The following is a 17,893-nucleotide window of genomic DNA, read 5'->3' as shown; positions in this document are numbered from 1 at the left end:
CCAGCTCGATAAATTCAGACGAAGTGTTTCGTAACGGTTCTACGTCTCGCGGTTGGTATCCTTGTCCTGGCTGCATCTTCGTTCCAATGGCTGACAGGTGAAAGGTATTGCAAACACTTCGCGTATAACATGGTCGTGGCAATAAAATCTGAATATTATGATACGCTGAAGAGGGCGGATCAATTTTAAGCCGTGCCTACCGAGCGAAACTCGGATTCGGTTCGCTGCGATTCTTAGTGCTTTCTGTCTTACAGAGTTGCTTCCTGTATATACGATGTATTATTTTCTGGTAGGTGGAAGTGCATCGAGAATCGAACGATTGTGGGTGTCAGGAGTTGCTTGAGAAAGGTGGATTTGAGAGATAAGAAGGATTGCGTTGCTTGATAGCTGTGAATCGTTGATTGGAAAGTCTTGACGTTGGATTTTATTTGCACGCGTGCAAATATGTGCAGATTTATGAAATAGAATAAACTTCTTCGAATATTAAAAAAACTCATTTTAATACATATTAAAAATATTAATTTTTTACATATTAAACATGTTAGAAACATTAAACATATTAAAAATATTAAACAAAGAACACATTTAAAATCCCATATAATCCCATTCCCGTTATATGGGAAGAACATATTAAAAAAAAAATGAAAAACATGAAACAAAATGTAATGTCTGTCGATGATTTGATCTACACAGCGCCAATTAAGCGAAGTTTCATTCATAGATTTCCATCCTACGAATTTTTATATTTACATACTATGAAAAGTTTCAAACATTTAACGACCGCGGAGCACAGTACAGCTGTTAATAAATGTCACAAAATTTTTCCAAATTTCTCAAAAGCCAGAAACAATTAAAAATTTTAGGTGTTGCCATAAACGACCCAGATTACCTGTGGAGCATGAAAAATTATGTTTAGCTACAGAAGATTAATTAACGGCCGATTTTAACAGACACGTTAATACGCCATTGAAACGCTGTGCACTATCCAACAAGAAGAATTTAATTCGGAAAGATTAATTTCTCTTCTAGCTGTTATCATACTGCGGCATTCTAAGCAGCTATTCTATCACTCTATATCACAAGCCATCGAATGATTAATTGCTACTTGGACGATTGCGAAACGGTTTAGTTGGCGATCCAAATATTTGCTTTGATAGATCGATTGGAGATCTAAACAGCTGCACAATCAGCTTCGTCGGGATCTAAGCAATTCAAGCAGGCGGTTACTCCCAGATTGAAACGGTTAAGTAATAGTTAGCTCGTCATAGTTGCAAGCAGTTATGTAATCTTTCGCTTCTGGAGATGTGAATGTGGCTGACCTCCATTAGAGGTTTGAATAATTACGCTATCGATTTCTTCCTGATCGAAATAATTGTGTTATCGTTTACTTAGAGATCTAAGCGGTCTTGCGATAGTAGATTTGAATAGTCGTACGACCAGTTGCAGGGAGATTAAGTACGCGTGTGATCGTACGATTAGAAAACTAAACACTCATCGTACGATCTGAACATCTGGCTAGTTCGTTAAAGGTTGTTATAATTATCCAATCGATCGGCATTGACTTCCGTGCAGCGACGATGGATTTGAGCGATCGTGGCTTGGATTAAGCTAACGACTTCGTTTTGTTTCAGCTCATTTAAACAATGTGAAAGTAGCTCGTAACTTTCAACGAGGAATCGAGGGTTCTTTGAATTGGAACATTAGAAGAATTAAACGAACGAGAATATTTGAGAACTAAATCGAATGAATAAATATTATACAACAAACATACGTACCTCTCACGTACACTCTTACTCATACAGAACTTGATAAGTTGGAACGAAAGTCCAGCTTATTAAATTCTATGATCTTACATTTCCAATTATCTCAATAAAGTTTTCATTTCACTATCAACTTAATTTCCATCAGAAAAGCACAACAGTATTCCTGATTAGATACGAGCGCGAATATTTTATTTATCAAAAAACGAAGAACAAAAGACGCTTGACCAGCATAGAGAACGTGCGTGGGGAACGGAAGCGGAAGTGGGCTAGAAACGAAATAATTCACGCGTGAAATCTGTCGTCGGGACCAAGTTAAAGAAAGCAAGAAACAATCGATCGATTCAATTTACCAAAAGTGCTCGTTTTTTCCGCCGCCTCACGCGTATAAATTTGTCTCCATTTGCGACGGAACGCGAGACGCGTCTATATACAGGGTGAAAATGGACGACGCGCCTCGCATTCTTTCCGTTCTTCCTGTCACGATTATTCGTGAGTAGCAAGCGAAGCGGAAAGCCGTCGATACGTCAAATCGACTCCGAAGCCAGCCCTTTTTCTTCTCCTCGAGCGCCCTTCGTGCCACTCAACCCTCATGAACCAACCCCCATGAAACGCTGCGATGGTTCGACGCCGCTCCGCTAAACTCAATCAAGAGATTCCATTTGCATTTCGACGCGCGTACGTAGACGGTGTTTCGTGAGCAGCTATGTACGTACATGGCAAATGGAAGGCAGCTTCCTGGATCTATTTGGACTCGAAAGGATCCTCCATCGTTCTTCGTGTCGTTTCCTTTCGATGGTCTTCTGGCTTATCGGGTTCTTTCGCTCGAAAGAGTTAAATATATGTAGAAAAGTTTAAAAGTTCGTATGGAGTGTTTAGAACGCTGAAATGTCGTCATTTATCTCCGCATAATACGTTGTTACGTTATGTACATATAAATTATCATTATGCATGAAAAATATTACTTAATATAATTTCATCCTTTCGTAAAAAATATTATAATTTTGATGCATTATATAGTGTAAACGTATGTAGATACATAGCTTTGAAGAAGAAATTTTTCCGATCTTTGTTCCTTTAATTTTTCGAAGTTTATTGCGCAATTGATAAATATTCTATTATTAATTTAATTTATTAATTGCAACTACGAACGTCTATACATTTATGGAAAATTTAAGCGCGCTAAATTCTATGAAATGCACGTGTCGTGTAAACGTGTACAAAATATCCAAAGTAATGGAAGCTCTGCTTATATATATCACAAATGCACTAAACATTAATTAATTTACCAAATCTACGTATAATCACATTTTGAACTTTACACAAAACCAACTCTCCCAAATACGTTGAAATTCGCATTATTCATACCCTACGAAACCAGCCCGGAAACCTCGTTGCCAAACCTCGAACAAAATCAACACCACATAATCCCAATCCACAAATACCTAAGTCATACAATGCCAATCGACAAAATTCGATATTCCTAGGCCAATCATTTCATATCGCTACATATCGCGTAGAGGATGCATTCGAATATCGCCACGACGCATCGTGAAAAACAGGCACATCCGGTAGGACTTGTCTCTCTCGGTGCCAGCAGAGAAGTCTCAAGAGTGGTTGTCTACAAACTTTGATTACATCTGCCAGCGGTCCATTTCTAAGCCACGACGATGCAAATATAGACGCGTACCGACACCTTATTCCTGGACGTCGTCGCAGTCGTTCAACCTCTATCTTCGTCTTGGCCGTATTTCTCGTCGTCCGCTTCTACTCCTCCTTCTCTTCCAACTTCCTCCTTCGAAGACTGTCCTGGCAGATTTACCAGGCCCGGTTCCGGCCGTGGAAACCCATGGAAACGTATTTAAGCGGATGTCCCGACGACGCGAAAAGTAATTTCGTTAGGCGGCAGCACGTGAGCCGCCTGTCAAAAGTACGCGTCGACGATGAAAATGTGCCTCCGGGACACGATTGGATTTCCGGCGGACGTCATTGTAGCCGGCGAATTGAATCAACCGAGAAGGTATACCGGGGGCTCCGAATCGTAGATTCGCGGCCGATAAGCGACCCGTAGCGAAGCCAATTTGCTCCCGTTATTTCGTCCGACCTACTCCTCCTTCTTCTTCTCCTTCATCTTCTTTTCCCGTAGTGTTCTGCTATTTCCTCTTTCATCCCTATCGTCGACGTTTTCATACGTGACAATGAACGAGATATCGTTACGTGTCTTGCATGTAATCCACTTGATTTCGACCTTTTTTAATTCTCGATCTTTGTGTTCAAGCTTCTAGCGTTTTGCAAGATATAGCCGTACAGTGAGACGGAGAGGTTTTGTACGTTTTATTATACGACCGTTTTCACTGGAACGAATCCTTCTTAGGTTTCATTGCGGAATTTTGACTTCGAGTTTTGAAAGATACACAGCCACTCATAGAAGACTTGGTGCATTTTATAATAGCACTTTCTATCAAAGTGAAATTCTCAGGTAGTTGTCCCAGTTATACGCGGACAGAAATAAAAAAAAATATAAATCGCGTGTGTTTGGACACATACTTGTGCGTTATTTCCCGCATTACCTATATTCTCGATTTACTTATTCATAACGAATCACTGTCTACCATATTGTACCACGATCGCAAGGACACCCAGTATAATACACCTGTGATAAACCAAGATGGAACAAGCACTGTTCGCAACTGGCAGTTCCTGGAGCCGCTTCAATTAGCGTCTCACCTTAACTTCTTCGTTAACTTCAGCCGGCGAGCAATCGAGCCGCTCCACCCGGAAATTAATTACACCGCGATAAAGCGGCGGGAGGTCCCTCTATATCGAGACAGAATCGCTGGAAGCCATTGGAGTCCGGATCACGGTCCGATTTAATAACCGAAGGAATCTCGACCACCGATAACGCGGCCGATTACCATTATCGCCAAGATGGCGGCGCCGCTTTTAATTGAACGCAACGAACGCAGACCACCGTGGACAACCGCGTTTGCGTTCCGAGAAGCACAAATCTGTCGAGTAAAACGGAACGGACGTCGTTTCTACGAGTTCCCGCCTGCCAAGTCGTATAGTATGCAATATCGGTTTGTCTATAGAGGCTCTTACAGAATTATGGGTCGATTAGGGAGCAACCGGCAGAGGAGAACGAAGGGACGTGTATTTTTCAGCTTGATGAGGTTTTTGGATTTTTATCTTTCGATCTTCATCTCATTTTAGCAAACAAACAGTATTTGTAACGTTTTAAACCTTTCACCGTGGATTAAGATGACGATATGTTGCAATAACTTGCGTTGCAAAGTGTAAAGAAGGTATTTCATGTGGATAATCGTAGCGAGGAGTTATGCACAGAAGATTCTTTTCATATTCTTTTCAAGCTGTACGTTTGCTACAAAGATATTTTTTACCATTGGAAAATTATAATTGTGTGAAAAACAACCGAAAGAGCGTAATAGGATTAATTGTTAAATTAAGAGATGGTATAATTTAATCATTCTTTATCATTCTTTATCTCGTATGTACACTTTTTATTTCATCGATTTTAATCATATCTTCGTTCTTGTTAATCTCAATTTTGAAACGTCCTATACTTATACCTCGTCGACAATGAATAGCGAATCTATGCATATTCTTCGACCAGCGACTTAGGCGGAACCATGAGCATGAAAGATTCTTCGAAATTTGAGTTTCAAGTACGTATCGAGATATTTCTGAGTTTGCAAGAAAACAGAGGCTTGGTTGTTACAGCGTCGTAAACGACGCATTATTGTATCATTTTGTTCATGGAAGTCGAGTAGCTGTTGAAGTAGCGCTATGAGTTCCGAGAAGGTGTTTCCGGCTATCCTTAACTGGTAGCTGGAATGAGAAGCACGTTTTCGATAATCGATACGCTGAAAATGTCGAGATGGTTGGATTGCTGTAAAACGAAGGAAGAAAAATTGTGAAACTATCGGAGCTTGTCTTTTTAATTTATGTCGAGATATTGAATACAATAGAGAGAAATAGTAAACTACAAATAAAATAAAAATGTAATGCCATGTTAAATCTACAAATATAAAAATATTTAATAAGAACGAAGAACTTTAGAAAATTGATAAAATATAGGTTACAGCTTAATAAATTTTCTCGGTATTCAAAATATGTAGCAAATATGTTCTTTTTTAATGTGGTTGATAATTGTCGATAGACGACAATATTTAATAATTGTTATTGGAATCTCAAAGAAACGACCTTTCATATGCAGCAGCCTGATAAGTATTGTTCTTATTCTTAATAATTCTTCCTCCACGAGATACTTCGCTGAATTTCTTCATTTCCATGTAATATAATTTCGTTCGAAACACCATAGAGAAGTCAATGAAGTTACGTGGGAAGATAAAAGGATATTAAACGTCAAGTGAAAAATACATGAACAGATAGTAACTTCTTGGTCTTAGAGCGTCTCATAAAACTTGCTTTACCGTTGTGCAAAACATTGACGTAGCGATATTAAAAACGCAGTAAGAAAACTAAAGGAAGCTTTCAATGACATTAAAGAGCGTAGAAAAAGCGAGACAGAGATGGTGAAAAGTGGTGGAGATACGTACGACAGAGAAAGACGAATATAGGCTTGCTAAAGTATGCTGAGCTTCAACTCGTCTACATTACAACTTCTGTAACAAAATTAAAAAAGTTTTCACAGTATATTAAAGGGAAATATGCGGAACACGGTGTTATTAGAGACTCAATAGACGGATGAATAGACTTAGAGTAACATCGGATAACGTTGCACTATTACGAAGAATGTAGTTACATTAAATTAGCATTGTCCCGGGAGATTTGTTGGAAAATGAATTTGGCGAATATTTCGCAGATTATGAGTTCAACCTGATTCGTTTCAGAACATTCCCGGAAGTGAAATATGTTACAAGCGTTTTAATACAATTAATCTACTTTAACTTTCTATATCTGATAACATTTTATATTATAGCATCATTTAACTACTTTTCAAATATCTAGAATAAAGATTGTGATATCAAATTTAAGACGAAAGAGATATATCACAGTTCATAAATATCAATTCGTTCTTAAAAGATTAATCTCTTAAGGGCAAATTTTTCCTTGGTTTATTAATCAAGGGAATTAATAAAAAGCAACTCATGATGCAACTAAATATAAAATATATATTTTCTCAGGCATATAGATATTTTAGTACATACAATATCACAGCTGTAAAAAATCCATAAATCAATTACAAAAATCATGGATTAAATTACAAACAATTTACGCTCGTATGCGTCATGCGACAAGTGTGTTAATTAATTACAGATAGATTAATCCTATAATAAAACTGATATAATCTTTAAATCAAAGAGTTCAGTAACAAATGCTATATCATAATAGCGGAGTAACAATTAGTACAGGTAAATGTAGAATGTTTTTTTCTGACAATGTTACCTAACTCATTCACATTCGTGAAAATTTGTTAATTCATAAAATTTGTTTTATTTTCACTAATCTAATAAATTTATCAACATGATTCACCGATCATCATCGTGAGTCATGTCATCGTTAAATGACTCATGTAAGTGAGTTACAGTTTATTTTTGCTGCTCGAAACACCGCATTTTCCGTCTTGAGATGGAACGATCGCATTTCGCAGAACGGATAATTCGAGGAACGTCGTTTGCAGATCGTGGGACGATCGATCGCGTTATCAAATCAGATGCAGCTGAGTCTTGCTGCATAATCCACTTTATCGTCGATTCGATTAACCCTGAACGAGGTAAAACGAGCGTGGTTGGCAGCAATGGCTAACGAAGCCAATGCGAAGAACACGACGACGCCATGTTATCATCCCTCCACTTTGTCCTCCTCTACGTGGCGTCGATTGAAAAGCTTCGAAGAAGAAGGCAACGGTGAATTGCTAGCTGCTAAAGCGGTAATATGTCTACCTAGCGAATGAAATATCGACAGAGAATCGATAGAGAATGTTTGATAGAGAATATTCTTCGGCGATATAAATCATGCCGGTACGATGGAATGCAGAAGTTATGGATCTGCAGGGGATGATTCTGAAAACTACATTTTTTCTGATATTGTCTTTTCTGAAGAAAATAATATGGATAAACGGTGCGAAAAATTTGCGAAATTATAGAAAATGTTTGTAAAATTGTATGAGATATTAGCTTTCGCGGAGAACTCCTGTTTTATGATGAGAGGTAAAATATTTTTTAAAGAGTAAATAATAAAGAATGAATGATAGTAGAAACTAGAAGAAACTAAAGGATATATACTTAAGTTAATGTTATTTACATAATTTAAAACAATAGTCAAAAACAAAAAGTGAACTGGTAGGAAATATGTTTATGAATAGACGTAGAATAATTCTGGTCGATTTATTTATCTTATTTTTGACCAGAGGAAAAGGGATTCTCCGCTCCCTTTTTAAATAGATCGTGTAATTTAAGAGAGTTGATGTTGGAAAAATTATACAGTCTATTTAATAAGCGTTTTATTTAAAGAAGTTTTAAGGAAGTCGCTTTTAAAGCTCGTTGGCTACTCTCATTTATTTCAACCGAAAGTTAAAGTCGTAAGTTACCTTTGGTATTCAATTAACTGCTGCATAAGAAACAAGAAAGTTAAGATAATAAGTGGGTTAAACTTCGAAATCATTACGTATTCTCTCGGAATTAACTTTGAGGAAGAATTGTTACACGAGTATCGTACGAAATCTGGCTCATTTTTTAATAATTCTATTGTAAAATAGTAATATTGTAGAATTGTTTCTATTATTGTGAAGATTCCAGATTTAAAAATCTAATTAAATCATTAAGAATCATATGGTGAAGTAATAGGTAAATAAAATAATTTATATTAGTTTTGTCAAAATACGAGTACAAAAAATAAATTAAGATAATGTATGCTTTTAACACAGTTTTACGATACGAGTCAGAGACATAACAAAATTATCATGATTTAAAGGAAAATACTTTATCATAGAGTTGTAAAATAAATACTTCAATTTCTTCGAACTTTACAAAGCTATTATTGCATCTAAATAAACGAACTAACAGTGATGATTAGTAAGAAAGATATTAAGTATATTCCTGAACTTTCTTTTCATAACGACGATGTTAAAAACAATTCAATAGTTTAAACTGTCTAAGACAAAATATTGACCTTTAGTATGCCAAAAGTGACAAGCAAGTCTTTGGAATTTCTTTAAGTTAAATAAATGTAAAATATCAGTATTAAGTAATATAATGTAAGTATCCTTGTTTTATATTTAAAACAACGTGTTACAAATTTATACTCTAATTCGTTTATACGCCAGACATAAAGCAAAGATTTTTAAAAACCAACATCCTAATATTTCCGCCGATAAAAGAATTCTAAAATCCGTAAAAATATTTCTCTATACATGCTGATACTATGATGTATCAATGATTTCTAGCTATTGTTTCATTAATCTCCATCGTGTGGACAATTTAAGCCTTTCATTGGCAAACATATACGTATTTTCCAATTTTGTGGAACGAAATCTTCGTCAGAAAATTTCCCCGTGTCTACCATTCTGTATAACCACGTATTCATTACCATAATTCCCTTTGCCATTCGTCTATTAACCATGTCACTACCTTTAACTAGAAATTTCTGTCATATCTTTTTATAATTAATTCTTTATACTTCACTGCAGCAACTATGAAGATCTCGATAATGTGACAATTCTTTTATCTTACATTATTTTCACCGATAGAAAGTGCAAAGAGAAAGGAAATTACTGCATAAATAAAATTAAAAATTATGCACAAACTTTCGAAGAAACTCCTTCGAAGCGACACTCTTAATTTCAATAAATTTTGCTGCAAAAATGTATTTATTTCGAGGCTTGCTTTTTCTTCTGGACTTCAACGTTCCAGCTGAAGCCGTAACAAACTTTCAAACTGAAATTCAAAATTCCGTCAAAAATGTTTACCACTGGGAAAAGCTATACTCGACCAGGAATTTTTTCGGAGCAAACGTTTCCGTAGTTCGAAATTGGAAAACGGTGAACAGGGAAAAGTTTGCGCTGCCCTTTTTCGACGGCCGATTTTCACTAGTATGAGCTCTCTTCACAAGCGAAAAGTCACACGCGTAGGTGGACGCGAAAAACAAGTGTTTATCGATGTCACGTACCGATCCCGCTTCGACAGATTTTTTCGCGCTGCTGTTTACCCACCGTCAACACGCTTTTTTCATTTAACGATTATCAAGAGGATTGCCGCCTATCTCTGCTGTCGTACTCTTCTCCATCGATGAAATGCTCCGGGGTTGCATTTTAAATACTTTCTGTCTCTCTCTCTCTCTCTCTCTCTCTCTCTCTTTCTCTCTCTCTTTCTACTCTCTACATGCTGTTCGATACTCTCTTTCTCTATTTCTCTTCTTCTCCCGTCTTTTCCTTTCTATTTTGCTCTTTCGCTAAACTGTTTCTGACCATCGTCAACGAGATGCCATGGTTACGAACGCTATACCAAACTATTCGTGGTTTGATCTCCCGATTAAAAGATATCTTCGCTCAAAATCCACTTTGTTTCCACTCGCTTGTTTTTACGTCAGTCACTCTTTATTGCTATCGCTGTGTTTTCCTTCTTAGTCTCGCTGTCGGAATTTTATTTATCCTTATGCCTTAATTACTCGACTTTGTGTTCTCTATTTTTCTACGCGCTTGATTTTCTAAACGTAACACCTGTTTGTTATTAATTTACTGTTATTTTATGTAAAATAATTACGGAAGAGATGCAGCGAATTATTTTCCGTAATGAATTATCATCATTTTTAAAACGTATAATTGTATATCGTAAGTATCTTCAGGAATAACTGTGGAAATAAGTAAATATATAATAATAGGAAGTAAAATTTGGAAAGTTTAAATCTTTCAGGGTACAAAGCTCGAAAATGTGGAATTTTATAAAATTAAGAATTTGAAATTAGAAATTTAAAGATTTAAGAATTGGAAGGATTGAATCTATAATTACGCGAGTTCTACTTATCATTCTACAACCGATAGTTTGAGAAATAATTGCCATCTCTTCCTACAATCAATGTTTCTACGTGTTTTATTAATTACTTGTATTTTTATCTTCCATTGTCGTTTGTTTATCGTTTCGGTTTATTATTTGCTTCGTAATTCTATGTTAAGAATCTTAAATTTCCATCGGTTTAAATCATCGATTTGAAAAAGCTTGTTTTCCCTTGTAACCCAAATACCCCGACAGCTTACAAGTTTATCGATTTCGCTCGAATTACGATTGGACAAACACGTTGAACGATCTCTGTAATAAATCGGATACTAACACGAGTGATGGAAATCCAAAAATACAACCCGATTTGTCCAGATTTATCATCCATTGCAAACAATCCTCAACCTTTCTGCTTTCAAAACAACCAGTAAATTGTCGCGTTCCAGTGCAGAGAAATTATATTTTCACGTGAAATATCGCGATTACTATCGAAATTTGTAATTAGACGAAATAACATCGTCTTGTAACAACGTATATTATACATTGCCTCATATTTCCTGCATATATTATTCCGTTTCAGTGTAATACGATGATAAATCTATTTTATATGCGAAGAAAGCGCTATAATTTACGTATTATAGAAGCTATGTTCCAGGTAAATTTAAGAATTAGTAGAATTATAAATTGACAAATTATATTATTAATTTAGCAGAGGATTACTCGAGGATTACTTATTATTTAAAAGTAAAGAATACTTTAAATCATTATTATGATTTATCATAGTTATGGTGTTATCATTAATATTATATTATATATACTAGATTTATAATTTTAGAATTTAATATTATTTAAAAATATTAGTTTCTAAATTCTATCAAGTTTAGTGTCATTAAGAATTTTATATTTCATAATATATCATTCAATTTAAATATGATTCTCTAAACAGATACATCAAACACAATTTATCAGTTTAATAGCTGTGATAAAATTATAAACTCATTTACGTATTATACACATCGTGCAGCACTCTGACTTTGATACATAAGAAGATCAAACTCTATAGTATTGTACTATCGTGGACAAATTGTCTAAGAAATATCGGGTGAACCATAAACAATGTTGCGAGAAAACCTAAGTCCCGACAGGCCAAAAGGATTTGGACACTTCAATGGACCGAACAACCCATCAATATGTCGTCGGTGTTTCAGTCGAATAGTTACGCGGAAAAAAGTGACCATGAACGCGGACGGTTGCGGAACATGCACGTGGTAGGGCTATGAGAAAAGACAAAGGAAGGGAGAAAGACGAATTAACAGGCAGTAGTTAGTTGAAAAATCAGAGTGTTGTCAGCGTCGTCAGAGAGAGTGCTGTCAGCGTTGTCGAGGATGGTCCGCGTGAAAGAGAGTCAAATTAACTGTGGCGGCACTCAACAGCAAATACCACCACTCGACACTAACTAGTATCGGACGACGGCAGTGGTTAGCGCCTTAGGTTACGAGCGTTCGGGACCCGGGTTCGTATCCCGGCGACCGAAGTCCGATTTTTCTTCCACGCATCTAAAATTGGAAGAAAAATAGCAGTACCCCATCAGCGACATCTACACCCAGCGCTACAATTATCACGGACAACACATACGCTTCATAACTACTCGGTTGTCTTAGTTATAGCACATTACTGTATTTAATTCACATTAAATAACCATCGTTTCCTGTTTAATCTATTCTAAATAAATAAAAAAAATCCTACAGTATCTCTGCGCGACATTAGGAAGTTGATTAAATTCCAATTGTGTGTTTCAAGCGAATTAAAGACGACAAAAGGATACCGCGGTGAGTCAATGGTTTACAATTATCCTCTCTCCGGAGCCTTTCGATGGTTGAAATCGAACCGGAAATATATCAAACGACTGGTTCTCGCAGCGCGTTCCGCTGCTTTGGCTCGACATTCACCTGTGCGCGGGTCTCTCACGGCAATTATTCCGGGGCGGCGCGACGACAATATCCAGGCAGGCGAGAATGGAAAAACGACGAGAAGGAAAGCAACCGGTCGGATCCGAAAAAAGGCCATGGCCGCCACGGTTGAAATTAAAATCTCACGCAAGACTTAAAAGAGCCGCTAAAAACAGTCCTTCGCTTCTCGTTTCGTCGTTGAACCGGCGTGTCTGGCTACGAAAACGAGGAAATAATTTGCGTTCCACCGTGTCGTTGTCGTCAACGTTTCAACAAGAAGACCACGGAATCAGGAAGAGAGAAAAAGAAAGAATAAGAAAAAGAAAGAGGATGAAGAAATAGAGGAGGTCGTTGAGTAGGCCTGACTCGTTACTCGTTCCTATGTCTGGCGTTTTTTGTCAGGTAAAAAATTTCCACGGGAAAAGGAACCAATTTAATAAGGTCTTAATAATTTGCCAGCAAGGGAGAGCAGACGGCTGTGTTTGACGGTTAACCCTCTTGGTCTCTGCTCTCCTTTCGCGAGAAAAGCAAATTCACGCTTTCTGTTTACCACACCGTTCGAACGAATGATATTTGGCTCGACTGGTTTGTGCGAGCGTTTAGAAATATTGGGAAATTTATTAGCAATAAGTAAGTTAAAGTAAAATAAAGAGACATTTGAACCAATCGAATCTCTGGAACGTCGAGAAACATTTTAATTTTGGGAAAATGTAGAGAAATGTTCTTGTCGTTCACCATTGTTTCTCGTTTTGATCTTAACACTTCGACTACCACACCGAAATTGCATGTTTCGCTCAGGATGCCACAGTGTTTTAATACAGTGCACCGTTAAATGCAAGATTTCTTCTCATTTTTTCTTTATTGATGTTCTAATAAAAATGTTTAATTGTTCAATGGGCCACTTTTTATTTCAAAGTATCTTCTACTTATCGGTTATATTCAAAATGTCCTAACTGTCAATTTTCATTCTATTTTTACAATTGTAAGAAGTTCAAGCGCTTCGGTCACCAATGACCACCGTGATGTCACACGAGAAACCGTGACCAGCCATGTATGACCAACGTGGCAGTCAAAGTGTTAACATCTTCAAAAGTTACAGATCCGTTTTCTTTGCTGATGTTGAGAATTATGGATCGTAATCGCCGAAATAAATATGTAGGAACACTTTCATCACATGTAGAGATGATAATAAAATAGTTTTGTATTTATTCAATATGCGATTTACGAGATGTTCATAGATACTCATTACACGTGTTTCAGTACTCATTTAGTCTCACTTTTACCATGCGCACGGATCAGTGACATTCTTTTGTTCTATGAGACGCTGCGCACGTACATATACTCACACACATATATGTATATCACTACTGCGCGGCTGATCCGGTGTAGCTCACAAAATCACATATATTCCAATAGCTGAAACAAAAGCAAGATCGACATATAAAAATTCGAGGATCGTAGCAGAATTAAATTTGTCGTAAATACATAAAAATCCGTAGTTTAATTGTTACATTCACGTCATATTGCGCAATGTAAATCAAGGCAAAAATAACGTGACAAAGTATCGAACAAAATCAGGATTTACGGTCCAGTAGGCCGGTTTTCACGATCAGCAGGGTGGTCTCGTCGTAGCGGGAGGTTGCTTTGAGCGGCGCGTAAACGACAACGTTTTAAAACGAGGGAAAAAGGGCTGGCGATAAAATTTCTCCGAAGTTTGCTCTTTGTACTGGCGCTCCCTTTCGCGACGAGACAAATATTTGCACCAACCAGGGAAACAGAAATACTTATTCGCGACAAATAAATACGATGAACACAGGAGGGAGGTTTCAGAGGGCTGAGGGGTTGCTTACGAACGATACAAAGTAGAGGGTGAAAGTTGAAATGGAATTAGTTAAGCACCACTGTCGAGTGGTTCTCTCATCTCTTGTTCTCGTGTAAAAGGAGGAACAACGTGCGTATCTCGAGATAGCGAGATTTTTATGAGATTTTTTGAAAGGAAGGAAAATGAAATTTTTGCCCGGCGACCAAACGACGGACGTATTATTGACTCGTTCCACTGTGTCACTGCGAGATTAATTCAACGCTGCGTTACTCTGTGTTCCAGGGACCTCCAAGGGAACAATATCTCGGTGATATTCAAGACGGACTTTGAGGACATGGCCACGCTTCACGTTCTGTGAGTATCTGTTCGTTAAATAACGAAGCGCGTCGTATACTAGTTGAATTGCGACGCTAGATAGCGATGGGATCAAGTTCGAGTATCGTTGTTTTGGTAGGAAAGTGATACAACGAAGAGAAGTACATTCTTCAGGGAATTGGTTGGAAATTGTTTGAACTAGTTTGATATGGAAAATTATTAACTCTAAGAACGTTTAGAGAAGTATGAATTCTCGAAAAATATAGAAAATGATCAATTATTAGAAAGTGTAGAAAATTGTTATACTTGTCTTCTTACAATTTAGCAATTAGTCTTTCGGCTTTGTTACGTTTCTCAAAGTGTTTATAAAAAATTAATTCCACTTACAGTACAAGACGACAATCTTCATACAGTTGGAATGTAGAAGAAAAAGAGCGATGTTCTTTTATATTATTAGTAGACTTTGAATATTTATGTAATTATACAGGGTGGTTGGTAACTGGTGGTACAGGCGGAAAGGGGGTGATTCTATGCGAAAAAAGAAGTCGAAAATATAGAATAAAAATTCTTTTTTTTATTTTTTTTTTCTTTAATTTTTCCATCGAGACAACGATCTACAGTGAGATCCGTTATAACGTACCGCACGCGTACCGAGCGAAAATTCAAAGTCAATTTTCTCGAAAACAAAGCCTCAAACGAAAAATTTTTATTCTATATTTTCGACTTCTTTTTCCGCGTAGAATCACCCCCTTTCCGCTTGTACCATCAGTTACCAACCACCCTGTATATTTATGAAAGCAACGAAGCCCAAACAGAACATTGTTTTGCCAAATGCACAGAATGTATGTAATACAAAAAAGTATCTAAATTATCCAAAGTGTAACTCGTTATAATATTTAGCAAGAAAATTTTTCAAAGATGCATACAAGTTTGCCATTTAATTACTCAATATACAAGGGAACATTTATATCTGCATATGTATTTGTATAATACACATACAGTAGTACAATATAAAAAATATCACTCTTACTGTTTGTACATCCCAATTGTACGAATATTTTTGTTTCTCGCCGTGTCTAGTCTAAATTCGCATCTTCCTACAATGTTCTCTTTTTCTCGTAGTTTTGAAGAAAATTTTCAATGTTATACCTTCGAACCTGGTTACAATGCGCTTGATCCCGTCACTAACAAAAGGCAAGGGACGGATAGCTTTGGTCGTGTGCTGCAAATAGAATTGAATAGAGCCACGAGCTGAAGCCCGTTGAAGCGACTCTTAGGGGAGCGAAAAGTTGGCGAAATTCCGGTAAATTTGTCGCAAACGTCGTCCGCGTGGACGCCATTGTTGCAACAAGAAGGCAAAGTTGCTCGAATTCTGTGTGAAACTCGCTCTATGCATAGAGATTGTATTCTTTTCTCGACTGTTTTCAGCTCCGTGACTTTCCTCCGAAGGGCGTAAAGTTTCTTGCACGTTTCGAAACGCGAAGAACGAAATTTCAAGATGAGATCGGCGTGAAACGAAAGTAATTAACGCTAACTGGGTCGACAGATTTGTTCGTGTTCATAATGCAGAAATAGTTAAGACGTTTGCACGCGCATCACATGCACGATATTATCTTATAATATATGAAACATCCGTTTCTCAACAATCCATTTTTCGCTGAATTCTAAGGATGCGTTTGTACATATACGTACACGAAGAAGAATGAAAATCCTGTACTAGAGAGAAAAAAAGATGCGATTTTGTAACGATATACTATAATGACAAACTCTTTAGTTAAAAACAAAACCTTTAGTTTAGTTACGAACAAAATCTTTAGTTAACTGATATAACAAATTCGGTGTTCAATGCGTCTTTTGCAGTTGCCTATCGAATAATCAAATTCACACCATAGAAAGAGGTGCCTTCCAGGATTTAGTCGGTGTCGAGAAGCTACGTCTGAACAATAATCAAATACGTCACATCCCCGATCTTCTCTTTAGCAACATGATGAATTTAAAGCGCCTGTGAGTACCGTAGAATTAAATGAAATTATCCTTCCACTTATTTATTATTATTTCTGCATGAATTAATAGTGTACTTGATTGATAAACAGGCTGAAATAATTCATTCGTTTTTCTGTGACAAAATTTGTCGTAAAAATGGCGTTCATTTAAGGGAATATTTGTAACACGAAATAATATTTTTCGAGAGTATTACATCCATCGATTTAACGCATCAGTTGTATTGAAAATACTAAGTAGAAAAGCTGGTAATGGATTTTGTGAGAAAAGAGGATAAAAAAACTTAATTCTGTAAATGTCCCAAAATTATTTTGCATTAGATAAATCCCAATGGATGATCTCTCTCAGTGAATAAACTTCCAACAAAAAGGTAAAGATCCCGCGACTCGTTTACGTAAATTAAAAAGTAACTTTACCGTGCATAAACTCATACACGAAGAGACAAGTAAGTGGCCTTTTTCGCAAGCTAATAAATAATCTTTGTGAATAAAAATTCATTCATCTTCAAAAGTTAAAAAAATTTTTTTTGCGCGCATCTGTCTGGCTGAATAAAAACCTCCAACCCCAAAAACTCCAAATCCCACGACTACCGTATGACAAACAAACAAAAAAAGAAGGAAATAGCTTTTAAATGCATAAGCTGCAAATATACATAGCGCTTTGGTCGAAACTCAAAATCCCAAGTAATCTTCGTTGAAAAAATATCAAGCCGGAAAAAGAACGTACGCTTCCATATTACTCGTCATTCAATGGGACGTTCTTTAAACAAGGAAAAGCGAACAGCTACCTACATAACGAAATCATATCAGTGCCGTGCGACGGCCGCGTTTTACAATTCGTTCGACCGTTGACAGGCGTGTTTTGATATCGCGAATTTGTTTAAAACGCGTGGCAGCCGTACACGCGGAAAGTCCACGCGGGCGATTCCTCGTCAGTGTCGGGCGCAGCACGGAGGTTATCGCATAAACTTTTCAGACGATGGCCTACATACCACCCACGCGCTCGTGTATACACGCGGAAGTACGCGAGTTCGGTTTGTGAAAGCCGCTTTCCTCCTCTCCCCCCCCCCTC

At 37.0% G+C, this 17,893-nt stretch overlaps 1 protein-coding gene across 3 annotated transcripts in view; it reads left to right on the top strand.

Annotated features, from left to right (window-relative positions):
* Window positions 1–17,893, top strand: part of LOC100748420 (protein slit) — a 592,701-nt gene that overhangs the window by 538,035 nt on the left and 36,773 nt on the right. For all 3 annotated transcript variants that reach the window (XM_012389069.2, XM_012389067.2, XM_033322367.1), the window contains exons 2-3: window positions 14,789–14,860; window positions 16,682–16,825. In XM_012389069.2, coding sequence (XP_012244492.1) covers window positions 14,789–14,860; window positions 16,682–16,825 — 216 coding nt within the window. The remainder of the gene's footprint in view (window positions 1–14,788; window positions 14,861–16,681; window positions 16,826–17,893) is intronic.

The sequence above is a fragment of the Bombus impatiens genome, unplaced genomic scaffold (genome assembly GCF_000188095.3).
Source record: "Bombus impatiens unplaced genomic scaffold, BIMP_2.2 scf_0633, whole genome shotgun sequence".
Taxonomy (NCBI): domain Eukaryota; kingdom Metazoa; phylum Arthropoda; class Insecta; order Hymenoptera; family Apidae; genus Bombus; species Bombus impatiens.
This window is presented reverse-complemented; position numbering and strand designations above follow the sequence as displayed.